General features: G+C 36.7%; 1 protein-coding gene and 1 non-coding gene across 3 annotated transcripts; one reads left to right on the forward strand and one right to left on the reverse strand.

The window, feature by feature from the left end:
- Positions 1 to 253: 253 nt before the first annotated feature.
- On the reverse strand, positions 254 to 24,423 carry rpoa-1. Of its 2 annotated transcripts, NM_001027279.5 has the most exons (9): positions 24,278 to 24,423; positions 24,049 to 24,219; positions 21,813 to 23,984; positions 19,041 to 20,235; positions 17,551 to 17,872; positions 15,110 to 15,742; positions 12,025 to 12,253; positions 6,579 to 6,771; positions 254 to 601 (listed from the first exon to the last, which is right to left on the reverse strand). In NM_001027279.5, the coding sequence occupies exons 1-9, from the start codon at positions 24,407 to 24,409 to the stop codon at positions 435 to 437; spliced, it is 5,214 nt and encodes a 1,737-aa protein (NP_001022450.1). In that variant the 5' UTR covers positions 24,410 to 24,423; the 3' UTR covers positions 254 to 434. The 2 variants fall into 2 exon arrangements, with proteins under 2 accessions (NP_001022450.1, NP_001022451.1); NM_001027280.6 differs by lacking the exons at positions 12,025 to 12,253; positions 15,110 to 15,742; positions 17,551 to 17,872; ... (2 more) ...; positions 24,049 to 24,219; positions 24,278 to 24,423 and adding an exon at positions 8,175 to 8,452 and having other exon boundaries at positions 259 to 601.
- Positions 24,424 to 24,811: 388 nt separating this feature from the next.
- Y54G9A.17 lies at positions 24,812 to 25,028 on the forward strand. The gene has a single exon (NR_147822.1). It is a non-coding gene; the product is annotated as an Unclassified non-coding RNA Y54G9A.17 (non-coding RNA).
- The last annotated feature ends 2,714 nt before the right edge of the window (positions 25,029 to 27,742 follow it).

The raw sequence follows: 27,742 nt of genomic DNA on the forward strand, positions 1-27,742 counted from the left end.
TTTGAAAATTTCCGGCAAATCGGCAATTTTGAAAATTTCAGGCAAATCGGCAATTTTGAAAATTTCCGGCAAATCGGCAATTTTGAAAATTTCCGGCAAATCGGCAATTTTGAAAATTTCCGGCAAATCGGCAATTTTAAAAATTTCCGGCAAATCGACAATTTTGAAAATTTCCGGCAAATCGGCAATTTTAAAAATTTCCGGCAAATCGACAATTTGCCGAATTTTTTGTCGTGCTAGATGAAACTTATAGTTAAGTTATTATATTCAGAGTTTATTCGGGGGACTTTTTCGTAACAAAAAAAAATTTAAATCAACAACAACTAAACAATTAAAGAAAAAAAAAACAAAACATTTTCGGTGAACAATAATGACAAAAAAAAAGAACGAAAAACAATTGAAAACTCAACAACAAAATCGTCTAAAAAAAATGATTAAAACTTCTGCTTGGCGTTCCGCTTTCGAGCCCTCGCCGCCTCGTGCTCCTCCCGTTCGGATTGCATTTTCGTGTCGAGCAGCAAGTCGAACGATCCGGTACCGCCACGCGGAAGGGCTCCCATTACGAGACGAGCCGACGGAGAGTTCACATTGTCTTCTTCGCCTGAAAATATCGAATTTTTAGAACTTTTTGTGAGCAGCATGTTTCTAGTCATTTGTGCTATCAATTTTTTCAAGGCTTATTATCAAATTTTTCTTTTTTTTTTGGGTACAATCGGCGCGAGGTTTGCCGGGGGTGCTCCGCACGCTGATAAGCATTTCGTTGTGTACAGAGTACGACGTCATATGTGAACGCCAAGCTAGTAAAAACTCAAAATTTAGGGGCGAATTAGGCAAATCAACAAATTGCCGTTTTGCCGGAAATTTTCAATTCCGACAAATCGGCAAATATGCAAAACCAACCACAATTTGCCGCCGAAAATCGTGGGCAATTGGCGTTTTGCCGGTAAAAATTGGAAATTTGCCGAAAATGTTCGGCGCTTTTCCGGCAAATTCGGCAAATCGACAAATTGCCGGAAATTATCAACTCCGGCAATTTTCCTATTTACCGTTTATGCCGGATATGAAAAACCACAATTTGCCAAAATCTTTGGCAATTGTCGTTTTTCCGGCAAATTGCAGAAAATGTTCAATTCCGGCAAATTGCCGGTTTGCCGGAAATTTTCATTTTCGGCCAATTACCAATTTACGGTTTGCCGGATATGAAAAACCACAATTTGCCGAAAGTATTTGGCAATTGCTGTTTTTCCGGCAAATTTGCAATTGACCGGTTTGCCTGTTTGCCGGAAAAAATCGCTTGCCGCCCAAAAAAAAAAAACTATAGATTCAATGCTCGAAATTGCTTCACGATGAGCGGAAAAACAAAATCGAGTTTCGAGCAATTTTCGCCCGAATCTCAGCTCCTAGCTCAGTTTCCAGCGAAATTTTCTAAAAACATCGAGCTTCAGGCAAATTTTTTCGTGAAAATAATCGACAAATATTCAATTTTCGCGAAATTGCTGTACAATCTGCGAAAAAATGCCAGATTCTCTGCTAGAAGCTCGAAATTCGGTGGGAAATTTCTACTTCCGTGTAGAAATTCCAGCTTAAAACGGCTTTTCCTCCGTAATTCCAGAGCTTCTTAGAAAAAAAACATCATTTTTAAAGAAATCTTCCTTTTTTTAATGTTAATTCCTTATAACTTTCTCATAACTGGTAAACACCACCTTTAGAGATTCTCAAATTAGTCACCGTTGGCCAGTGAGTCATAAGAATCAAGTTTTGGGATTTTTAGGTTAGAAATTCAAAATTTCGTCCAAAATCTCTATACATGAGTACTTCACCAAGCCTCTTATCAAGTCATTTTCTGGTGGGAACACAGATCACACATCTTATGATATGATGACTCTAAGTAGTGAGTGCAGAAAGAGAATTCCACGTGAATTCAGGTGATATTTATATACATGCAGGCATTTGCCGTTTGGCAATTTTTTGTCGACAGATTCGGCAAGTCGACATTTTGCCGGTTTGCCAGAATCTTTCAATTCCGGCAATTTGCCGGTTTGCCAGAATATTCCAATTCCGGCAATTTGCCGGTTTGTCGGGAAACCCCTGTATACATATATTTTTCCGGTTTATTCCGGTTTTGGTGGAAGGTGGAAAGTAGTACTGCTGAATTTTTGAATTCTCAACCTTTAAAAGTACTACTGATGGACCGTATGGTGTAGTAGACAGGCCAAAAAAACAACAAAAACAAGCAAACTCTTACTGTCACCAACCATCATCATCAACCATCAACATCGATGATAGATTATGTGGGGGGGGCCCACCGACGTTTAAGCAGGCCACCACTGCCAGCAAAAAACAGTTCGCTTCACTGTAACTGCGGCGCTCATTTCGAATATGTTCTACAGCAGTGCATTAGTTTTTCCACGAGTTTAAAGGGAGGCGCACTTATGCGGAATGGTCTTGCGGCGCGTTTAGTCATCATTGTTTCGCAGTTTCTGTGTAAAATGTCACATGTAGATCACAAAATATTCATCTCATATTTTGTCATTCTGTTGTGCTTTTTCACAAATTAATTGTGATCTACGCGTGATCTACGCGAATTTTGAACAGAAACTGCTAAAAATGATGACTATTATGCGCGGAAAGACCATTCCGCATAAATTCGCCTCCCTTTAAAGTCAGACGATTTTGAACGTATCGGCCCGAAATGAGCTCAAATGAACGAATTTTGAAATGAAACTTCTCAAAAAAAATTTCAAATTATTTTTTATGGTGGGGTTCAAAATTTCGAAAAAAAACTACACTGATTTTAGCTAAAATCTCGAATTTTGCCCGAAATTAACTTTTTTGGAATCATCCTACTTTATTGCATATTTTGGTAGTTTATCTCATTCAATTTCGTTTATTAAAGTACATTCAAAACCGATAGGTAACCAATTTCGATGGCTTTAAATATACTTTAATAATCGAAATTAAATGAGATAAACTACCACAATATGCAGTAAAGTAGGATAATTCCGAAAAAAAAGTTAATTTCGGACAAATGGGCAAAATTCGAGATTTTGGCCAAAATCGATGTGGTTTTTTCGAAATTTTGAACCAGAACATAAAAGTTTTGAAAATTTTTTTTCGAGCACTTTTGTTACGAAATTCGTTCACATTCTGAGCCTATACGTTCAAAATCGTCCGAGATGTCGTTAGTCCTCCTTTAATCTCGTCTTGTTTTGGTCGTCAGTCTACCAATTCCTGGATTTCCTGGAATTTCGACAGAGCGAGCTGAAAAACAAGAAGCAAGTCACCTAATGAGGAGGTGGAATGGGCAAAAAAGGAGCTTGAGCCTCGGCTTCAAGTGTGGTGGCTAGGCTTCACTTCACGTGAAAACAAGTTCAGAATCAACACACACGTGGTCGGGACTCGTCACTTTCTCATGATTGACTGTTGGTCAAGATCACGGTTAGAGAGAAAAATGAGAGAGAGAGAAATTCCTTCCTCAACATTCACCTTCTTACTTCGACAAACAAAAACTAATAATAACCAACTATCGTCTACCGTCTAAAGTATCAAATTTTGTGATAACAAATACTCGAATAAATCACACACAACTACTGTAGTATACTCGTGTGAAAATGAGTTTGATAAACCAAGACGCCACTGTACTTCGGCCCTTGTGCTGGTGGTGGTGATGACTAACTTCCGAGCTACGTCACTGGCACGTGGAAAGCCACCGAGAGCCATGTGTAAAGAGAATGGCTTCTGCTCAGCTTGCTCAAGGAGCATGCATTGTGTGCCGGCTCCAGCCGGCTACTACAACTTCCTTATTTTCGTGTCGCCGTTTTCCATTTGCAAAAAAAAAGGAAGCAGTCGCAGTGACTTTTGCAAAGTGTACTGGTGTTCTTCAATGATCTTCACGCGTCATACACATGCTAGACGGGGGCCTATAGAAAAAGGCCTTCTCATGTCTCTGAGGAATGATTTTGTCTGCGAGAGATATGTAGGATGTGATAAACTATCGTTTTGAAATTTGACAAGAGATTTATCCATTTGCGGCCGGCTAATAAGTCTCGGTGCAGACAATAGGAAACTAAACTAAACTAAAGAAAGTGCGAGATTTTCATGAAGAAATCTATTGAAAACTAGGTTTCAAAGTCTTCAGAAAATTTCAGAAACGCCGAATTTTTCCTTGAGCAACTCGGCAAAATATCGAGTTTTCTGGACTTCTTTGTAGAATTGCAGAGAGAAGAAAGGTGTGTTTGCCTTAAATCAGTGTTTTATCAAGACATTTGCCCGATTAAGCCTAACGGCTCAGCAGTGTTCAAGCCTAGACAATTACTCAGCATTATAGTTCAATATCGAATTAGAACGATTTTTGCATCTTTACAGGAAAAAAGTAAAAAGCACGCGATTTTCTTGCCCTTTGCTCTTTCCGAAAGGGCTTACAGATGGAAAATGTCCTTTCTGTCGTGTATTACGACGAAAGCAGGCTTTCAAGAACCCGAAAATTCCAGCCAAAATTGAGAACTTTCCCATTACGGTTTGATCTACAAAAAAGTGTTACGTCAGTACGTTCTTAGCAATGCAAAATCAGTTGAAAAGTCTGCGTCTACGTCTAAATTCCCCCGCGATTCTCGTAGATCTACGTAGATCAAACTAAAATGGGACACTCTGACACCACGTGTGGCACAACTTCGGACAATTCTTCGAATTTTGCACTTTTTCTGGAAAAAAAAGGCCTGTCAGGTCGAAAATTGCCATTTTTTCTTCAAATTATCAGTTAATCATGATAATTATAGAGTTTTCGAGTTGAAAACTGGCCAAGTTTCAATTCGAAGGTGCCACTGATCTTGGGAGCACACTTCCAGCCTCAAATAATCGTCTCAGCAGTGGAAATTCCAAGGAAAATTTCCGTTTTCTTCACCGAAATCTGACCACACCATCCTCTCTAGTTTTCAGAAACGAAAACTGAACTTTGAAGGCGTCCGAAAAGTGGAGAAAAGAGAGATGAACTGAACTTTGCTCAAACGTAAAAACAACGCTATAAATCATCGAATCGCACTTCTCCTCTCGGGTGTAGAACATTCGATTTCCCGTGATTTCAGCAGTAGAGGAACTCACGACTTCCTCACAAAAAATCTCATGATTCTGATCCTTGATGCAAATATAAATATATATATACATCTTTATCAGGAGGAGGAAGAAAAATAGAAAAATTAACAATTATTTGGGGAAAAACGACGAATTTCCTTCCTTGTCTCGATTTTCTTCAAAAACAACAACAACATAGGTACCTAGGAGAACACATTTTGATATCAATGATCTCCATATCACACTTTCAATTTTTTTTTTCAAATTCTCCCAGTAAGGTGAGGACTATCTGTACCCGAAAACTGATGGGAGAGAGAGATGAAAGATGAGTAGTGATATAATAAAATATCTGTGATAATCTCCCCACTAGCCACTTGTGTCTACGTAGTTTTTTCCGAAAGATCATTATTTTTCGGAATGTGTATGTGTGATAATAAAGTTGGAAATGGCTACTGATCTTCAAAGAGACGACGAAATTTCTCTGAATTTCGAAGGAAAATGCTTAGTTTTTGTAGAAAAACTGAAATTTCACATAATATTCTCGGAAATTTCGTTCAAAAAACCTGAAATTTTGGCGAAAAATTTCAGATTTCACTTATTTTCCAAAAACTTTGTGAAGAAAAAAAAAACAGAGTTTTACAGAATTTTTTCTGTGGAAATAAGGCTCAAGCTTTGAGCTATTTTTTGTAAGAAAACTGGAATTAGCACGTGAATTATCCGAAAAATGATTGTTTTTATGAGAAACTTCATAATATTATTGGAAAAATCTTTAAAAACCTGAAATTTTGGCAAAAAATGGATTTTTTCGCTGGAAAAGTTCAGATTTGGCGAAAAATGGGGGTTTTGTCAATAAATTTTCAGATTTTTACCCGTTTTCCACAAAATTTCACTAAAATCATCGAAAAATTTTTTGATTATAACTAATTTTCGCCCTTTTTCAGAATTTCTTTCAATATTTCATTAAAATCTTTTTTATCGACTTTCTACTCGATTTTTTTCAAAATTTTGAAAAAATCTGTGAGTTTCGATAAAATTGAAAAAATTTCACTAAAACCACACAAAAAAAAATCAAAATATCCGAAAATTTAGCGAAAAATTCGATTTTTTGGCGAATTTTCGGTATCTGATAATTTCTGATCTAAAACTTGAATTTTTGAGGTTTTTTCGAAGATTTCCGGTGAATTCTTTTTTTAAATTAATTTTTTCCTGCAAAATTGACATTTCTTATCAGATAGCCCTCCGTCTACGCCGCAGAATTTCCAAAAGATCACCGCCAAATCTTCAAAGGACATACAATTTCCTGCAGCGCTACGTGCGCACAAAAATTCCCCGCAATTATTTTTGGGCGTTGTGGAGAAAAATGGGGGGTTTCGCGCATCGTTTTTACAAAAATGTTGAGGAAAATCTGCGCGAGTTTTACACAGATTTTTCATTCAAAATTGAGTTTTTCAGGCAGTTTCAAGTCGTCGATTTTCGCGTATTTCAGTGAGTGAAAAAATTCAAAAAATTACCATGCAAGAGCGCCTCTCGCAAGAAGGCCATCGTCGTTTCGAACGTCATTTTTTGGAGGGGTGATGAGCTCGACGACATGGCTCCGCGGTTGAATGGTTGGATTTGTCCGGTGAATGTCATGTAGTCGGCAGTTAGAGAGAGATGTCGCTTCGAGACCTCGATACCGTAGACGGCGAACACGTTGTTCATTTCCTGCAAAAAATATATATGTGATTAGTTGTGTGTTGGAAATTAATTTTTTAAATTTTTTTCCGAATTTTTCAACTAGATTCATAAAAATTTAAATTTAATCTTATTTTTTAAAAAGTTTTATCAAATTTTCATGTTTTTTCCAAATCTTTAGCTTGAATCAGGCGTGGGCGGTAAGCGATTTTTTCCGGCAAATCGGCCCCACCGGCAAAATGCCGGAATTGAAAATTTCTAGCAAATCGGCAAGAATTGAAAATTTCCGGCAATTCAGCCAACCGGCAATTTTTCCGAAATTGATAATTTCCGGCAAATCGGCAATTTTCCTAAACTGAAAACTTCCGGCAAATCGGCAATTTTCAGAAAATTAAAATTTCCGGCAAATCGGCAATTTGCAGAAAATTAAAATTTCCGGCAATTCGGCAAATTGCCGGAAACGAAATTTCCGGCAAATCGGCAATTAGCCGGAATTGAAAATTTCCGACAAATCGGCAATTTTCAGAAAATTTCCAGCAAACCGGCAAATGTGCCGGAGTTGAAAATTTCCGGCAAATCGGCAAAAGATTTGCCGGATTCGGTGAACACAATTTTCCTCACATTCTATTACTGAGAATGCGAAAATTCGAAAACCGAATAGCTTTTCCACTCTCAAAATTGGGAGCTTGAGCCCTTTTCAGACCTTTTCAGGCCCTTTTCTACCAGAAAAAAGCTTGGAAATTCAGTCTTCCCCCGAATTTCACCGATTTCAAGTAGGAACATCATATGTATTTGAGGTTTTGCTGGTCAAATTTGTCGATCGATGTGAGAATTTCCGAGAAAACTACGTTTCAGGCCGTTTTCAGGCGCTTCCTCATGGTGTACAAATCTCGGAAATTCAGTTTTCCGGGCTTTAAGTCAGATTCAATGTCTAAAATTGGGCAATTTCTCGCCAAATTTAGTGAATTGGAGTAAAAGCTTCACGTTGTCAAGCCCATGAGTGCCCAGTTCGCATTTACTGTTACCGTTTTGTTTAAGCCATTTTCAGGAGCTTCTCATAAAATTGCTAGAAAAAAGCTCGGAAATTTGAATTATTAATAAATATATTTCTCGGCTTCAATTATATTTCTCGGCTTCAAATCAGAATCTACGTCTGAATTTGGGCCATATTCAGGGCCTATTTGGGCCTGTGAGAACTTTCAGAGAATCATTTCCTGGTTCCAACTTTTTTCTTGGAAAATAGACTTGCTTCATCAATCAAACCAAAATTTTTCTGAGAAAAAAAACTCGAATTTCCCGTTCCTTTGTGTCGTCCTCAATTCAACTGGACTTGTTTCTATTTCCAGTGTGCTGTTAGCACGTGAATCTCTTGTGTCAGCACGAACAATTGGGATGTATAATGTGTATAGAATGGTTCAATAAATAATTCTCACCATTTTATAGTAGGAGGAGGAGGAGGAGGAGGAGGAAAAGTTCCCCAATCACCTCTCCTCTTCATACTCTCTCAATCATCTTCATATCATCCAAATAGTCAATAATCGATGAAAGAGAGAAGAACTGAGAGCATCGGGGGGCATCTCATCAGAGAATTGAATAGTCAAAGACATCAGAAGAACGCGGTGCGGTGACGTCGCAAGATCAGAAAGAGGCGAACACACACACACACACTTAATCACGACAACACGACACGACGACACTAGTAGACGAAGATGAAGAAGACGATGCTGGTGCGACGACGATTCGACCGCCTTCCGATGCTTCCAACCATCTGCGTCTCCACTGGAAACCGTACAGTTTCAGCTGTGAACACCATTCGAGTGTGGTTGTGTCTATCTCTCCGATCGTCGCGAATCACTAACAGGTACCATCAACCAGGCAGAGAAGGCAGAGAGATAGAGACGAATGGAATGCAATTTCGGACCTCTTTCTCTCTCTCTCTCACTCTCTATTGTGAGGAAGTCCAGTCTTCAGAGAGGAAGGACGCACTAAAGATCGGTGTGGGTAGGTGCCTGCCTGCTACCGTACCCCTCTCCACACAAATGAATCAGGCTACGTTTTTATTTACATTTTGGAGGAGTTGGAGGACTGCGGGGGACTTTTCTCTATATGTCGAAATTTGAAAATATTGACATTAAATTCAACATTTCGGGACAACAATCATGCAATATGACTCATTGTGCAAAAACCGGCAAGTGCCGAAATTGCCGATTGCAGGAAATTCACAAAACCGGCAAGTGCCGCAATTGCACATTGCCGGAAATTTCCAAAAACGGCAAGTGCCGAAATTGCCGATTGCAGGAAATTCACAAAACCGGCAAGAGACGAAATTGCCAATTGCCGTAAAACATCACAAAGTAGTAACATTTTTTGGAGTCAGTTAAGCACGGCAAATTTGCCAAAATCGCCTAATTTCCCGATCTCGGCAAATTTAGAGATTTGCCGCACACCCCTGGCGGAGAGCTTGTGCTTTTTGCCTTGAAAAGTCTTTCAGGACAACCTGAGCTTCAATGTCCAGGTTTTCCTTCATTTTCAGATTCGACAAGCTTCATGGGGCAATACTTTTCTTCTTTTCAAGCCACATGACACAATTCTGTCTGCGCAAAAGCCTCTTTTGACCTCGACTTGCAGAAGCAGCATCAGCAGCAGCAGCTTGTGTTGCCCAAATTAGGACTGTACACAATCAAATTTCTCTAGTCTCATCATTCGAGAAAACATTAAAGAGAAAACGACGGCTGCGATGCTTACGACAATAGTTCGAAGTTTATTGCTGACAATTCGGAAAGCTTCCGCAATTACGATCATCATCGTCGTTTTCTTCGCCTGCTGCTGCAGCAGTTATCGCCTTCCTTAAAAGACCAACTACGTCAGAGAGAGTAAAACTCTTGTTTCATAGGAATACAGCCAAGCCAAGCCAAAAAAAAAAAAGAATAAATATTCCTTCAAATCTTCATCAAAAACTTTCATATTCTACACACGTGTCGTTCACATGAGATGTCCTTTTCTCCCTTTCACTCTATTAATAGCGAAAAAAAGATTTATGACAGTGGCGAAACGAACAAATCGGACGGTATCATTGTGACGGCGGCACGTCGTACTGCTGCAGTACGCTAAGAGTGCCGAATGTCGGTCAAGAATTGACGAGGTGCCGAGGTCAGAAGGGCACCAAGGTTGAAATTGGAAGATAATTGGAGCCAAGGGTAGGCGGCGAACGATTTTTCGGCAAATCGGAAAATTGCCGGAATTAAAACTTTCGGCAAATCGGCAAATTGCAGGAATTGAAATTTCCGGAAAATCGGAAAATTGCTGAAAATTAAATTTTCCGCCAAATCGGCAAATTGCCGGAATTGGAAATTTCCGGCAAGCCGGCAATTTGCCGAATTTATCGACAAAAAATGTTTCTTTTTTGGAACTTCAAGATATTAATTCGCGTGGTGAAGAAGACAGAATCACGGGATGTAGCACATTTTTTTGTGATCGCGTCTAGAGAATTCAAATTTCGATTTAAGAAATTCCGAATTTCAAAATCCGCTAATTCTAGTAGGAACCTAAATTAGAGGTACTTAGTTAGACTAGAGTTCGCCAATTTCAGTACAATTTCAAGCTGAAATTGGAAACTGGCAATTTCGAATTTGAGGAAGTAATCGTTAAATGAAGATAGTTTGCTGAATTGGAATTGGTAAATCGTCAGACTTCAGAAGATTGCCAAAATGTCGAAATGGACCTTGGAACGGAACGGCAAAACAGTTATTTGGCGGCCAAATTGAGAAATTGCCAAACTAAACTTGGCAGATCATTACCGAAGTTCGTCGAGCTGTGGACTGATTCGAAAGAACACTTTCAAGTGAATCGCCGTGTGGATCTATGGATCTACTGATCAAATAAGCCGAGTTTCTTTATAGCCGATCCTTGGCTGATCCTAGCTTTTCTCTAGAGTTGCCGCGGAAAGATCCTTTTGCAAAAGTGCCGAGAAGTCTGATTTTCTGTGTTTCTTGTCGATTTGCCGCCGATCCTCAAAGCATCGGTGCAGTTGAAATTGTCTATTAATAGAACCATCATCGTTCACACACGTGTCGGGGAGAAGACGCGCCGTCTTTATTACGGTGGTGATGATGGTTGTTATCAAAAAAGGCGATAGCAACCATAAATCTTTCTCCTCCTCTGTTCTCGGAGATTGCCGCCATGTGACATGCCGTGGGAGAGTGTGTTAATTGTGTGTGGTTATAACCAACAATTAACAAAGTGAAGAATAGGTTCAGAAGAAGAATAAGACACACTTTTTGTGATAAGTGTACCTGGTGTACGGTGTCTTTGATGTATCGGAGAGGAAGTCGTCGGAGAAGCTGGCACCGTAATCTAGTTCATCCGAGTCAGAGATGAGCAATAATAGCAGAACAACTAGAATCTCAAACCAGGGCAACGGCAAAATCAGCAAATTGCCGGAATTGAAAATTCCGGCAAATCGGCAAATTTGCCTAAAATTAAAATTTCCAGCAAATCGGCAAATTTGCCTAAAATGAAAATTCCGGCAAATCAGCAAAATTGCCTAAAATTAAAATTTCCGGCAAATCAGCAAATTTGCCTAAAATTAAAATTACCGGCAAATCAGCAAATTTGCCTAAAATTAAAATTTCCGGCAAATCGGCAAATTTGCCTAAAATGAAAATTTCCAGCAAATCAGCAAATTGCCGGAATTGAGATATTCCGGCAAAACGGCAAATTGCCGAATTAGGTCAACTTTTACCGGAAACTGACGGTTTTTACGGTAAATTTTTACGTTTTTTAATCAAAAATGTCAATTTCCACTCCATTTTGCTTAAATTTTCAAATTTTCCGCGGAAGAATAATCCAAGTCAGTGATGAACGGTGAATTTTTTTCAAAATTCGACATTTTTTAGGCTTCTTTTAGGCATATTGGAATTTTCACTAAAAATTTTCAAAACTCTTGTGGAGAATTCCAGCTTTTCCTAGACTTTGTGCTATAAAATTTTCTTGATAAAATTGGCATTTTCAGACGAATTCGGTTTTTTTAAAAAGATTTTTTGGGCTTAAACTTAGAATTTTCTTTTAAATTTCTGAAATTCCAGCTTTACCAGGCTTTTGCTAGAATATGTGCTATTTCAGTCGGATTTTAACAATTTCCTAGTAAAAAAGTGATGTTTTCAGACGAATTTGACCAACTTCTATAGGAAATTGGCGATTTTTGGCGATTTTTTAACTCAAAAATGCCAATTTTCACCCAATTTTGCTCAAACTTCTCCAAAAAAAAAAAAAAAACTCCCTTACAGTAGTGATAGCCTTAGAGCAAGCTTCAACTCCATAATTCTCGAGAATCAAGTTCAGATCGTTCGAATAGACCGAATTGACGTCGAGCACGTCTGCGTGCTTGAAGAATGCAGCCAAATTGACTCCTTGCGTCTGCAGAATTGTCATTTCTTTTCCGTTTTTCTGCTCAGTCGTCTCGACGCATCGCTCGATTCCCGGAGTTTGATGGACGATGAATAGTTCGACTTCTCTGGAAATGAAGAGGAATTTTATATTAAATACCGTATTTTTTCTATTATTAGGTCTCCAAATAAGTTCCGGTTCAAAAATCATAACTTTCTTCGCTGCGAATCGATTTTTATGAAACTTTGGGAATTTATGTTATCAACTATGATCTTTCATTTGACAATAGTCACAAAATTTTTTGGCCGTCCGAATTGCCCTAACTCGGAGCCAATTTTTTCAGGCATTTTTCAGATCTCGCTTCTTTTCAGGTTTCACTTGAGGTTTGTGTGCGGATTTTGCTTAGTTTAGTACACAATGTAAGAAAACAAAAAAAGTTTGGGAAAAATCCGTCCAAAAAATTTATTTTTTGTCGGTCGTCAAAAAATCTTCAAAATAATTTTTTTCGAAAATTCTTGATTTTTTATACAAATATGATGTAACCAAGTGCAAACTATTGTTAGACATACAAAACATTTGAGTATGAAATTTGGATCTCGAGAAATACTCCAAAAACTCAAAAATATTTCGAAAAATATATGTTTTCTGCTATTATTTTAGTGTGACGCACTAAATTGAAATGTTTTGTATGTGTAAAAATAGTTTGCACTTGGTTACATCATTTTTGTATAAAAAATCAAGAATTTTCGACAAAATTTTTTTGAAGATTTTTTGACGACCGACGAAAAAAAATTTTTTTGGACGGATTTTTTTCCAAACTTTTTTTGTTTTCTTACATTGTGTACTAAACTAAGCAAAATCCGCACATAGACCTCAATTGAAACCTGAAAAGAAGCGAGATCTGAAAAATGTCTGAAAAAATTGGCTCCGCGTTAGGGCACTTTGGATGGTCAAAAAATTTTGTGACTATTGTCAAATGAAAGATCATGGTTGATAACGTAAATTCCCACAGTTTCATAAAAATCGATACGCAGCGAACAAAGTTATGATTTTTGACCCGGAACTTATTTGGAGACCTAATAATATGGCTGCAAGACTATTTTTCGATGGTCTTCCGGCTTGCAATACTAATAGGGAGTGCAAGACTATTAGGGAGTGCAATACTAATTTTCAGAACATTTTTTCTGGCTTTGAGCTTACTGGGTTTTTTCGAAAAAAGCTCGAATCTTATGTGTGAAAATTTAGAAATTTTGATTTTAATTGTAACATATAAGTTCAAAAACTCAAATCTTGTAGAAATGTTGTGAAAAACTGTTGCAAAATAGGCAAAAAATGCTGTTGAAATCCTGAAATCAGCGATACGGGTTTGCAATTAAAAAAAAAGTAAACGCAAGACTAATAGGGAGTGCAAGACTAATATGGAGTGCCATACTAGCTTTCGGAAGGTCTCCGAGGGGCAATACTAATAGGGAGTGCAAGTCTAATAGGGAGGCCATACTAATAGAAGAAATACGGTATCTTCTATTAATATGGCCTCCATATTAGACTTGCACTCCCTATCAGTATTGCCCCTCGGAGACCTTCCAAAAATTAGTATGGCACTCCCTATTAGTCTTGCACTCTCTAATAGTCTTGCGTTTACTTTTTTGTATTGCAAACCCGTCTCGCTAATTTCAGGATTTCAACAATATTTTTTGCCTATTGTGCAACAATTTTTCACAAAATTTATACGAAATGAAGTTTTTGAACTTATATGTTACAATTAAAATCAAAATTTCCAAATTTTCACATAAGATTCGAGCTTTTTTCGAAAAAAACCCAGTAAGCTCAAAGTCAGAAAAATATTCTGAAAATTAGTATGGCACTCCCTATTAGTCTTGCACTCCCTATTAGTATAGCAAGCGGGAAGACCATCGAAAAATAGTATTGCAGCCATATTAATAGGTCTCCAAATAAGTTCCGGGTCAAAAATCATAACTTTGTTCGCTGCGTATCGATTTTTATGAAACTGTGAAAGCATCCAAAAAAAAAAATTTCCAGAAATTTGTAAGGTTTTAACAGTAAGTTTTCGTGATTTTGAAGATTTCCCCATAAATTTTTGAAAAAAAAAACTTTTTTGGAATTTCTTAGAATTAAAACACGATTTTTCGTTTTTTTTTTCAAAATTCGACATATAATTCCAGTTTTCAATTATTTTTCGTCCTATGATTTTTTCGCAAAATCTCATAAAATTCGCATTTTCTCATGATATTTTTCAGTGAAAAAAACCGCGTTTCGCTGAAATTTTTGCATATGAATATTTTTTTTGTTGCATTTTTAAAAGTCTGTTTTACATGAAAAAAAGCTTATTTCCGGCTCGAAAACTATGAATTTTAAAAAATCTCAGTAAAAAATTCGCATTTTCTCGCAATTGCAAAAAAAAACCCGAAATTTTGTAGTTTTTGTGCAAAAATCCCGTTTTTTTTGCCAATTTTTAAGAGAAAAAAGCGTTTTGTTGGAATTTTCTGCTTTTCATAATTTTCATAGCTTTTTTTCAACAAAAATTGTAGTTACTATTATTCCAAAAAAAAATGTCGTAAAATTTACATTTCCTCACAATTCGGACCAAAATTTTGTAGTTGTTAACTAGAAATATCGTTTTTTTTGTCTCATTTTTAGGAGCGAAAACGTGTTTTGCTGGAATTTTTGTGCAATTTTTTTTCTTGACTTTTTTTTTCGCTTTTTACATAGATTTCCCGATTTTTCAGAAAATTTCTGCAAAATCTCAAAAAAATTTCTTCTTAAAAAAATGGCAAGAAAATCACAATTTTTCAGCTTTGAAATTTCCGCTAAAAAATCTCATAAACATTTTTGCACATTTTTTTAAACCTAAATTTTGTAGTTTTCGGTCAAAAATCACGTTTTTTTGTCAATTTTAGATGAAAAAATGCGTTTTTTTTTCATTTTCTTGATTTTTCCAAATTTTCAGAGAGCTTTTCCGTACTTTTCAACAATCGAAGAAACATCCATCTTGGTCTTATTCCTCAGTGGAAGCTCGAAAACCACTTCACACCACTTATTCGACTTGACATCATACGTATACGATGAAATATTCTCGGAAAGCCGCTGAACAGATTGAATTCTCGACGAGTTGACCAGTAGTGGCTCCGTCGTCTGATCCTCTCCATCCAATCCCTCCTTCTTCACATCTTCCGAATCCGAATCCATCGGCTCCTCTTCTTCTCGAACCTCGACTCTCTCCTCATCTTCTCCCTCATAATCCGCCCCCTCATCTCGATGTCTGCGATGAAGCCTAGCTTCAGCTGCATCAGCTTCACGTCCTCCGTCGGCTTCCTCGTCAGACGAATCTCCATTGTCGGGTCCCTGAAGTCCGCGATTCTTTGTCCCGCCAGTTTCAATTCCCGCTGCCATATTTCCCTGACGCATAGTACGATGAGACATTTGCTGATAGTCGGTAATCTCGTGATATTTCTTTTTAATCGCCTGAGCCACACGGAGAATGAATCGCTTTTCGATTTCTTCCATAATCTGCGAACGTTTCAGGTGTCGGGCTCCGAGTTCACGCTTCTCGGCGGCCAGAATGTCGATGCGGAGGTGGTAGCGGCGGCAGGATTGACTGGAAAAAAATTATGAATTTTTACTTTTTTTTTCAAATGTTTTATTTGCAGTTTGTGCTGAATTTATTAGGTTTTTAAATATACAAATAAAATTTTTTTTTAAGTTAAATTTTCTTACAGAAAATCGGAAATTGTGAATTTTGTTAAATGCTTGAAAATAATTTTTTGCTTAAAAAATCAGATTTTTTAATTTTGAAAAAAAAAACTGTTCTACAAATTCTAGAAATCGGAGGTCCGGCAAATCGGCGAATTGCCGAAATTGAAAATTTCCGGCAAACCGGCAAATTGCCGAAAATTAAGAATCCGGCAAGTCGGCAATTTGACGGAATTAAAATTTCCGACGACAAATCGGCAAATCGGCAAATAGCCGGAAAAGAAAATTTCTGGCAAATCGGCAAATTGAATTGCCGGAATTGAAAATTTCTGGCAAATCGGCAAATTGAATTGCCGGAATTGAAAATTTCTGGCAAATCGGCAAATTGCCGGAATTGAAAATTTCTGGCAAATTGTTGATTTGCCGAATTTATCGGACAACGGCAAAGTTAAAAAATTTGTTGATTCTTAGACACTAAAATATAAAAATTTCCGATTTTTATGGTTTTTTTCCATTTTTTACACTTAAAAATTGTCTAGAATTTTCTTTAAATCCTTTTTTTTTTCGCTGAAAAAAAATTGGCCACAATTTGGAAAATCTCAATTTTTTTCAGATTTCTGTCTCAGATTTTTTTTTTCAAATTTTTACACCCAAAAAATATGTCTAGAATTTTCAATAAATCTGCCAAGCAGCAGCCTCTTTCCGTTTTTGATAAATTTAAATTGAGCAAAATTTGAAAAATCTCAACTTTTCCGATTTTTCCGTAGTTTTGCACCTAAAACTTGTATGGAATTTCCTTTAAACCCGTTTTTCGCTGAAAAAAAATTGAGCAAAATTTGGAAAAAACTCATTATTTTTTTTTTTCCAAAATTTTGCACTTAAAATTGTCTAGAATTTTTAGTAAATCCTCATTTTTTCGCTAAAAAAAATTGAGCAAAATTTGAAAAATCCCGATTTTTCTAGCTTTTTTCCAATTTTTACACCTACAAGCTGTCTAGAATTTCCGTAATTTTTTTTCGGTAAGAAAATAGCGCAAAATTTGAAAAATCTCAATTTCTCAGATTTTTTTTATACGTCAGAAAATCTGCATTTTTTTTCCAATTTTTAAACACAAAAATTGTCTAGAATTTTTTGTAAAAAATCCTTTTTTTAGCTAAAAAAATTGAGCAAAGTTTGAAAAATCTCAATTTTTTCAGATTTTTGTCTCAGAAAATCCGCATTTTTTGCAAGTTTTGCACCTAAAACTTGTATGGAATTTCCTTTAAACCCGTTTTTCGCTGAAAAAAAATTGAGCAAAATTTGGAAAAAACTCATTATTTTTTTTTTCCAAAATTTTGCACTTAAAATTGTCTAGAATTTTTAGTAAATCCTCATTTTTTCGCTAAAAAAAATTGAGCAAAATTTGAAAAATCTCAATTTCTCAGATTTTTTGTGTAAGAAAATCGGAATTTTTCCTTTTTTCTAATTTTTACACCTAAAAGTGTCTAGAATTTTTTGTAAATAAATCCTTGTTTTCGCTGAAAAAAAGAACAAATTTTGGAAAAAATTAAATTTTTCAGGTTTTGTCTCAAAAAATCGGAATTTTTTCCTTTTTCCAATTTTTAAACACAAAAATTGTCTAGAATTTTTTGTAAAAAATCCTTTTTTCGCTAAAAATTTAATATTTTCCGAATTTTCCCAAATTTCTGCGTAATTTCAATGCAATCTCCGCACTTTTGTGTCAACGTAATCTTCTCTTCCAACGAGAAATTCTTCAACAATTGCTTCAAATAGACTCGATCCAACTCCCGCTTAATCGAATCGATACGATCCCTTGATGTTCCAGCGATGACGGCAATCGATGCACTTGGCGTTGCGATGCTCTTCGACGCAGTCATCAAAATTTCTCGAAGACGCGGAATTCCTAGAGTAACGTTCATTTCTCCACGACCGGCAAAATGGAAAGTGTTCAGTGTCATTTGAGTTGATGGTTCTCCGATTGATTGAGCAGCGAGGAGTCCGACGTTCTCTCCTGGATCGGCGAGGGATCTCATTCCTGAAATTTTGAGATTATAGTTTTAAAAAAATTCAATTTATCCGTAAAATTCAGCATTTTCCGAAAAAAAAATTTTTTTGCTATTTTTTGCCTAAAATGGTTTTTTATTGAACCAGAACCCAAAATGGCAAAAAAAAGAAGATTTTTTTGGTTTTTTAGTACAAATTGGCAAAAAAAAAAAACTTTTTTGTGGTTTTTTTTTTTGCCCAAAACGGGCAAAAAAAAATGTAGAAATCGGGGTAATTTGAGCTAAAAATAGTCAGAATTTAAAAAAAATCTTTTTTTTTGGTTTATTTAAGCCAAAATGACAAAAAAAATGTTTCTGATTTTTTGCCAAAAATGACAAAAGAAAGGTTTTTTTGGTTTTTTAGTACAAAATGGCAAAAAATGTTTTTTCTTTTCGTTTTTTGCCCAAAAGACGAAAAAATAAGTTTTTGTTTTGCCCAAAATGACAAAAAGAAAGGCTTTTTTTGGTTTTTTAGTACAAAATAGCAAAAAAAAAAATTTTTTTGTTGTTTTTATTGCCCAAAATGGCAAAAAAAATTGGTTTTTTTGCTATTTTTTTTTTGCCTAAAATGGAAAAAGCTCAAATTGTTTCTTTTTCTTTAAGTTTCTTTTTCCTCGAATTTCAAAAAATTAAGCTATTTTTAATTTTTTGGCAAAAACTGCCAGTTTAGACAAAAAAAACCCACAAAAAGCGCTCAAAATTCTGGGGTTTTCAGCCATTTTCATCCGATTTTTTTTAAAAGCTATATATATATATCTACAGTTTTTTCGGAAAAATTGCCAATTTTGGGCAAAAATCGTGTTTTTCAGTCAATTTTCCTCGTATTTTGGAACAAAAATCGGCTATTTTTAATTTTTTTAAATTAAAAATTGTCTTTTTAGCCAAAAAATCCATAGAAAACGCCTAAAAATAAGTATTTGAAATCAATCTTCCTCAAATTTCGAAAAAAAAAATTCCGTTTTTTGGCAAAAATTGTCATTTTGGGCCAAAAAAAATCGTGTTTTTAAAGGTGGACTACACCCTGTAGGGAAATTGCTTTAAAACACGCCTATTCATTATTTCACTGATTTTCTTCATTTTTTGAAGTTTTTTAATCAGAAAATGAACGAAATTTTCAAGTTTTTTTCTCCAATTCCATCTCGAAAAACCCGCGGGGCGAACCTTTCCAATACAGCGTCCTCTTCAACACCTCCTTCGGTGGCTCCTCATCATCCACCTTCTTCACCCGCCGCGTACAGAACCCCTCAATCTCATCCAACATCTTCTCCGGTAGGGCTCCAAGCTTGCACGTCGGGTTGAACCTCTCATCCACCGCTTCCGGACACTTTTTCGGAATTCCACGGGCGTACTGCTCGCGTTCTTCGAGGGAAAGCTCAAACCACATCGCAAGGATCCGCTTCTTCTCCATGCCGATGTGCTCCGCGGAGAAGTTTGTGAATGCTGAGAAATAGGACTTTTTTGTGCCCGATTTCCCAGATTTCTCGGCCTTTTTCTTCCACTTAACAATCTTTTTATACCGCTTCTCGGTCTCCTTAATTCCAAAATCAGCATCTGTAACTCCTTCAGGCTTCGACGCAAGTGTCACCGCTTCCAGATTATCTTCCAGGAACGGCATAGTCTTTTTATTCAAAAAAGTCGCCTTCGTCGTGTCCATTCCATCCTCTCCATACCGAAACTGAATCACCGATCCATCATGATCCCTGACGGTCGAGTCGTAGTGCACACGGATTCCCTCCAAATGCTTGATGATACAACGTTGGAGGTATCCCGACCGGGAAGTCTTTACAGCCGTATCAATAAGACCTTCTCGACCGGCCATTGTGTGAAAGAACAGCTCCTGTGGATTCATTCCGGTCAAAAATCGCTGATCAATGTATCCACCTGCCCGCGGGGATGGATCAAAGCATCGGAACGATGGGAGAGTCCGTCCGGCGATCGTCACAGCCATACGCTTGCCTTCCAACTCAATTTGGCCTAGACAGCCTGAAATCTGAATAGCATTGACTGCGGATCCTTTGGCTCCGGATTGAATCATCAGTTGCAGAGCATTTTGTGGGAAAAGCCGGAGAAGACCAGTCGGCACACAGGATTTTGTGATGGCGTCGTTGTATTTGGCGATTCCTTGCTTCATACCGAAATCCAACATTTTCACGTCAGTCCCTTGTCCACGTGGATTACAATAGGTGGCTGCGAGCGTTCGCTTGATCTCTGCCGGCGTCGCAGTGTCTGGAAGGCCGAACGCTGTCTTGACGACTTGATTTCCAATGGTTCTGGATTCCATGACGGCTTCCTTGCGTTTTCCGTCGGCATCCTTGACGACGAGAATGTCGGCGACTCCGAGGGTGAAGCCGTGGAACTGGAAAATTTTTGAGAATTTTTTGAAATTTTACAGCTCAAAACAGGATTTTTGTGTGTTTTTTCCCGGGAAAAAGGTAAATTTCGATAAAAAAATATATTTTTGTGGATTATTTAGGGTTTGCTGGCTTTTTTGACATTGAAAAGTTGGCAAAATGCCAGATTTTAGAAGAAAATTGGCTTTTTTATTCCGAAATTTCGATAATTTCGGGCCAATTTTTTTCAATTTTTCTCAAAATAAACCCATGGATAAGCAATTATGAGCAATTTTTACAGAAAAATTGAAAATTTTCGCTGAATTTATTGTAATTTGAATAAATTCAAGGTTTTTGCAATTTTTTTAAATATACATATAGTAAATTTAACTTTTTAAATTAGCTTTTGGAGCAAAATTTCTGTTCGAAAAAATCTCAAATTTAATGTTTTAAAGTAAAATTGCATTTTTTCTCTGAAAATAGATATTTTCACAATTTTTCAGATAATTTCTTCAATTTTTCGTTTTTTTTTAAATTTTGTACTTGTTTGCATAAATATGAGAGGATTTAAATTTTTTTTCATAATGTTTCAGAACTTTTAGTTTTTTAGTTTTAAAAATCTCGAATAAGCAAAGAAATTGTTTTTTTTTTTTGAAAAATAGGTATTTCTCTCATGTTCAGATATTTTCCATAGAAATTAAAAGTTATAGATGAATTTATTTTTAAAAAATAATAATATAATTAAATTTTAATTCTAAAAATGTTCAGCGTTCAGAATTTTTATTTTCAGAAAAAAAACTAGGAAAAATTGGAGAAATTAGGAAATTTTTCGTTCTTTTTTCAGATATTTTTTAGAGATGTTTTAAATTTAAATTTAAAAAAATTTCAGAATTTTTTATTAGAAAAAATAGGGGTTCTTTGTAATTTTCAAATAATTTAACCCGATTTTTCTTTTTATTTATTAAAAAATATTTATTCAAGCAAAATTGAAACTGAAAAAAATTGCTCTGAACAAGTTTTTTTTTAACTTTTAGAACATTTTTTTACAAAAAAAAACGCTATTTTAATTCTGAAAAATAGGCATTTTTCTCTATTTTTCAATTAATTTCCATTGATTTTTCTCCACAAAATTTCAATTTTTATTAAATTTGTTCTGAAATGTATATATTTTTCTCCAGTTTTTCTCCAAAATTACCTGCAAATAGGTCGTAAAAAGCCGATTAGAAAATCTCTTATTTAAATTTATTTTTATTTGAATAAATTCGAGGTTTTTAGTACATATATTAAACTTAAATGAAGTTTTAGAGCAAAATTTAGTGTTAAAAAATTATTTTAAAAAAATGAAAATTGGTATTTTTCTATGCTTTTTGGAATTTATTTGTATTTTTATCTATCTATCCAAATTCAAAAAAAAATTTAATTAGGTTTCAGAGCAACAATAGCACGTTACAATCAATTTTAACAAGCTTTTTTGACTTTTTTCTGAAAAAAAACGCTATTTTAATTCTGAAAATAGGTATTATTCTCAATTTTTCAGACAATTTTTATGGATTTTTTTCTGAAATTTATATATTTTTCTCCAGTTTTCTCGCCAAAAATCTACCTGCAAATAGGTCGTAAAAAGCCGCGAAAAACACGATAACAACTGCACTCCACACCGATGTCCATAAAGCTCAAATGCACAATGAGCCAATCCAAATTGCGTTGCTCCAAAGTGAGCCTTATCGAGAACTCCGACGAGCAGCTCTCCTTGCCTGAACACCACATGAGATTCACTCATGTCGAATTGCGGAGCATCGAATCCCGGCACAATCCAGCAGCTGAGCGGTGTCTTGGCTTTTCCGTCGAGATTGATGAGCGGTTTTCCGTCTGGAATACAATTTTTGACGATTGTGGTGATGACCTGCTTTCCAGTCCAAAGCCGCTTCGGATAGAGAATCGTCGGTGGTGGAATCTCGATCCTCTTCGAGTACTGGGCGAATGAGGCGAGCACAAGGTGCATAAAATCCTCCTTATTCAGGAATCGATCCCGAACACTCAACAAGACACCCGACACCACGTGATCCTGAATCAATCCCAACAGCGGTGTCGCATCCTTCGGCACCAAAAAGTTACTTCCGACGTTCGCAATCTCGCGAACTTCCGTCTGCGCGATATGTGATTGCACCAAGTGTCCGTTCATCTCGTCTCCATCGAAATCCGCATTGTAGGCCTTGCAAGGCGCGTAGTTCATCCGAAGAGCCCGCTGTCCGGTGAGCACACGGGCTCGGTGGCCGAGGATCGACGGCTTGTGAAGCGATGGCTGACGATTCATCATGATCATATCGCCGTTTTTCATGTGTCTCAACACTTTTGGCGTTTGGCGGAGGTTTTCTGTGGTCGCCGCGTTGAGGGTTTTGGCCATTTGCATCCGACGCTTCTTCTCTTCAGGCTTATCACCGAGCATCGTCTTCTTGCCGGAAGGCTCCACGAAGAAATTGGCTCCCGGGTGCTGGTGGGGGCCTTGGCGGAGAAGCCCCTTCATCTCGTTCACGTTAAAAGCATTCACTGGCTCTGTGAAAGTGAGCTTTTTCGCGAAAATATCCGGAATTCCGATCTCATCAATATCCAGGTAGGGATCCGGAGTGATGACTGATCGACAAGCAAAGTTGACTCGTTTTCCCATCATATGCATTCTGAACAATCCCTGCTTCTTCTCCAAGATCTGCTTGATACCGGCGATGCTATCCCTGTCGCCTTTGTTGAGATCTTGATCGAAGATCGCGTTGGCGCGAAGCTGAAGCTGCAGGTAGGCGTCGTGCATCTGCGCGTTGATCGTCTTCCCGCGGACCCGATTCGCGATGAGCTCCTTCAACTGAGCACTTGTGTCGCCTTTCATGATTAGAGAGATCGCCGAGATTGTCTCGGTCGCTTCGAGAACTTTACGAAGGTTCAGAGTCTGTGGATCCTCGTATTGAGCGCCCTTGAACATTCGGATCGGGCGGAATTTCTTCGGTGGAACCAGGATTCGCTCCAAGAAGAGACCGTCTAGCGGGCAGATCATGTCCTCTCCGTTGAGCTCGTCGACAAGCATCGGGAACAGCTTGAGCAGCAGCTTTCCGTCGTTTTTGAACAGCATCCTGAAGTGCTCGCGGACTTCAGCACCTCTCCACGCTAGTTTGTCGCATTCTCCAGTTCTCACATTCTTCATCTGCATCTCCAGGCTTCCTTCATCCAAATCCACAACATCTCCGGTGACCTCTGCGCCGCCGCCGCCCTTCTTCTCCTCATCCTCATCTGTCGAAGATTCCTCGTTATATCCATTATCTCCGATGATGATAATGGCTTTTTTGGATTTTCCGCCGCCGCGAGCCCCGGAGGTGAAATCGATGAGAATCGAGCGAGCTCCGTCGTTTCGCAGGACTCCGTTGCGATTCTTGCAGAGCGGACATTTTTGGAGACGTTTGAACAGGTGACTTCTGAGGAATTCGGTGATAATATCTTTTTTCAGCTGAACACTATTCTTGGTTGGCATCGATTTGAACGCGGTGAGCTCCGAAAGCGGCTTGTTCGCGAGCTGAGCGATACAAGCATCCACGTCGTTGAAGGTTTTCGAATCGTCATCGCCGAAAAGATCAGCATTTGCGATTTTATCCCGCAGAATTGATTCCAGATCGAACGCCACGTGTTCAACGCCGAGCTCGAAGCATCTGAGCTGGGCGAGCAGCATTCGGGCATTCACTCCGTCTCCTTTGCAGGTTAATCGATGGCAGTGGACGCAGGAGCCTTTGAGAAGCTGAAATAAAAAATAAATTTGTTTTTTTTATTAAAAAATTAATTTTTTATTGATTATTCCTTACATTATAGGTGAACTGGAAGAGAAGCGGGTTGAAAACCGGAACCGCCAGCTGAATATGTCCCATATGTCCTGGACAATGACGTTCGTATTGATTACACGTCATGCACATGTCGAAAGTGTTGTCAGGGCCCAAAATCGGGTCGTAAAGACCGCCGGCAATCGGGTGACCGACCTGAAAAAGAATTAAATTAGAAAATTAATATTTAAAACAGCTTTTTCAGGATAATTACCTCATCGAAAGTCTTTGTCTGCGTGATTTTGAGCACACTGAGCTTGTCGATTTCATGCGGAAAATAGCTCCGCAGCTTGAAATTCGAGAATTGCATATACGGCTCCTCGCCATTTCTGACGAAGAAATCCATTTTACCCTGCAAAATTTCGAAATAAAGTGTTTTTCAAGTATTTTTCAATAATTTTTACGCGAAAAATCCAATAAAACTATGCGAAAAATAGGAAAAATAATTTTTATAAAATTGAAAATAATTTCGAAGTCCGCAAACACCGACAGCCGAAGATTGCGTACAACACACCACACCTGACGCGCAAACGTTACAAAACTAGCTAGCTAGAAAATGATGTCATATTGCTGTTTTTATTCACCAAAAAGCAAAAGGAAAAACAGTATAACAAAAGGGAAAAGTAATTAGTCGATTAAGTTTAATAAAAACCAACCGATCATGACAAATTAGTGAAAAAGGGTACTGTAGGGACGTGGGGAATTTGGAGAAAAAACAAAAAAAATCCAAAAAATCAAGTATATTTCAGGATCCACGTTGTCTACATAGAAATCATAATTGCAAATGCAAACTATCAACATTGATATGGCCAATTTTACGACCCCTTTTCCGCACCGAGTGGCGCTCTCAATTTCCCTATTTTTATATATTTTCAGGTGATAAATTTCACACCCGTGTTTCTGTTTCTGATTTCTTCCACACATTTTTGTATTTTATACGTCAACTACAATAAATATGTACCTATTTTTCCGTGAAGTCAGAAAATGTGAAGTTTTTTTTTTGTTTTTTTAATCGTTTTCAAAGTGATTTTTTGTGTTATTTTCTAGGAAAAAACGCCGATTTTCGCGCCAAAAATACGGTTCCCGATCTCGACACGGCAATATTTGTGAAATGAGAAAAGGTGTGCGCCTTTAAAGACTACTGTAGCTCTAAACTTTTGTTGCTTCTGATTTTTCATTGATTTTTCATATTTTTCTTATGATTTCTGAAAATTTATGTAATTTATTGTTTGATCTAATTTTTTTAAATAGAATTTTTTATCGAAAAACTATGAAAAAATCGATTTTTCGTTAAAAGAAAAAGGTGTGCGCCTTTAAGGATTACTGTAGCGTCAAACTTTTGTTTTTGCGGAATATTTTATGATTTTTTGTAGTTTTTTCGATAAAAATAGGTGCATTGATCGAAAGATAAATCAAAATTGCAATAAAAATACAAAAATTTCTACAAATTGCGAGAAAAACTACGGAAAATCGATAAAAATTCCGTTGCAACAAAATTTTGAAACTACAGTACTCTTTATAGGCGCACACCTCTTCGCAGTTGACAAAAATTTGTCGTGTCGAGACCTGTTACCATATTTTTGGTGCAAAAATCGGAAATTTTACGAATAACACAGCTGAAACAACTGCTACCGTAGTTGCGGCGGTAATATGAAATTTTTTCACACTGTTTTTTTCCTAAAAAGTGTATTTTGAGCTGTTTTCCCGGAAAACCGCTTCCAAATTGACTTATATCAGACCCGGAAAAATAATCGAGTTTATCAAATTATCAGTAGAATGTCACAGAAATCGATAGAAATAGAGAAGAGTGGAAAATGATGACGAGTATGGACTCTATAATAAGATTAAAAATGAATTTATTGTCTACTTTTCAATCATTATAGTCATTTTATTACTGAAAAAATGGCACATTTTGGAGCAAGGCCCTTTAGAAAGTAAGTTATTTTGGTTTCAAATGAAAAAAAAATCGGTGAAACTGGAAATTTGACCTAAAAATCGATAATTTAAAATATTTTTTGTTTGCAGATAAATGAAATAATGCATTTTGAGCTTTTTTTGGTCTCGACACGACAAATTTTTGTCAAATGCGAAAAGGTGTGCGCCTTTAAAGAGTGTACTGTAGCTTTAAACTTTTGTTGCAACGGAATTTTTATCGATTTTCATAGTTTTTCTCGCAATTTGGTAAATTTTTTGTATTTTTATTGTAATTTTTTTTTTAAATCATTGAACCTATTTTTATCGGGAAAACTATAAAAAAATCGATAAATATTCCACAAAAACTAAATTTTAGAGATACAGTAATCCTTAAAGGCACACATCTTCTTGCAATTAACAAAAAACAGTGTTTGTTTCAGCTGTGTTATTCGTAAAATTTCCGATTTTTGGACCGAAAATATGGTAACAGGTCTCGACACGACAAATTTTTGTCAACTGCAAAGAGGTGTGCGCCTATAAAGAGTACTGTAGTTTCAAAATTTTGTTGCAACGGAATTTTTATCGCTTTTCCGTAGTTTTTCTCGCAATTTGTAGAAATTTTTGTATTTTTATTGCAATTTTGATTTATTTTTCGATCAATGCTCGTTTTTTATCGAAAAAACTACAAAAAATCATAAAATATTCCGCAAAAACGAAAGTTTGACGCTACAGTAATCCTGTAATCCTTAAAGGCGCACACCTTTTTCTTTTAACGAAAAATCGATTTTTTCATAGTTTTTCGATAAAAAATTCTATTTAAAAAAGTTAGATCAAACAATAAATTACATAAATTTTCGGAAATCAAGAGAAAAATATGAAAAATCAATGAAAAATCCAAAGCAACAAAAGTTTGAAGCTACAGTACTCTTTAAAGGCGCACACCTTTTCGCAATTAGCAAAAATTTGCCGCTTCGAGACCAGGAATCATATTTTTGGTGCAAAATCGCAACATTCATAATTTTTTAATGGTAAAAAATATAAAAAATACTGTAAACTGGCAAATTGTTTTTTTTTTTTAATTTGTTGCAATTTCCCATTTCCCGAAAATTTTCAATAATTTTCCGGCACCGTGGGAAAATAAGAATTACATTTTATCTTCCTTTCCCTGAATAATTAAACAATTCTCACACATTTCTTATTACTCTCTCACGTAAATATTCAACAATTTAAATTAATTTTTTTGCAACAAATTCAATGGTAGGCAGGCATTCCTACCTCCTTACCCGACGAAGTAGATTTCCGGTATTAGTAGGTAGGCAGGCAGGCGTTATCTATTTTTTAATTTTTTTGGCGAATTTCTCAAAAAATCATAAGCACATTTGCAATTTTAACCTCGCCGAGGGAGTAGGGAAATGGCTAAAAAACCGGATATAAGATTAATCCCAGCATATAAAAAGTTCAATCTTTGTGCCATTAAAGATTAGAAAAAAAAGGTGTGATTTCCAATGTATAAGCCCAGCTTTTGACGTCAATTCGACTTTTTAAATTGCAGATTAACCTGTTTGGAGTTTTTCTGGGAATTGGGATTTCTTGCAAAGTTTACGACCTTTTTTCGTGAAATTTCCGAGGTGGCGCGGAAAAAAAATCGGTGGCCGAGCTTTTTTTTTCCGCGGCCATTATAGGGCAGGACTACGTAATCAATATTAATTGAAAATATTTAAAAGTTTGATATTAAAATTTTAGCGTCAAAAAATGAGCGGAGCTT

The sequence above is a fragment of the Caenorhabditis elegans genome, chromosome II (assembly GCF_000002985.6).
Source record: "Caenorhabditis elegans chromosome II".
In the NCBI taxonomy this organism is placed as follows: Eukaryota; Metazoa; Nematoda; class Chromadorea; order Rhabditida; family Rhabditidae; genus Caenorhabditis; species Caenorhabditis elegans.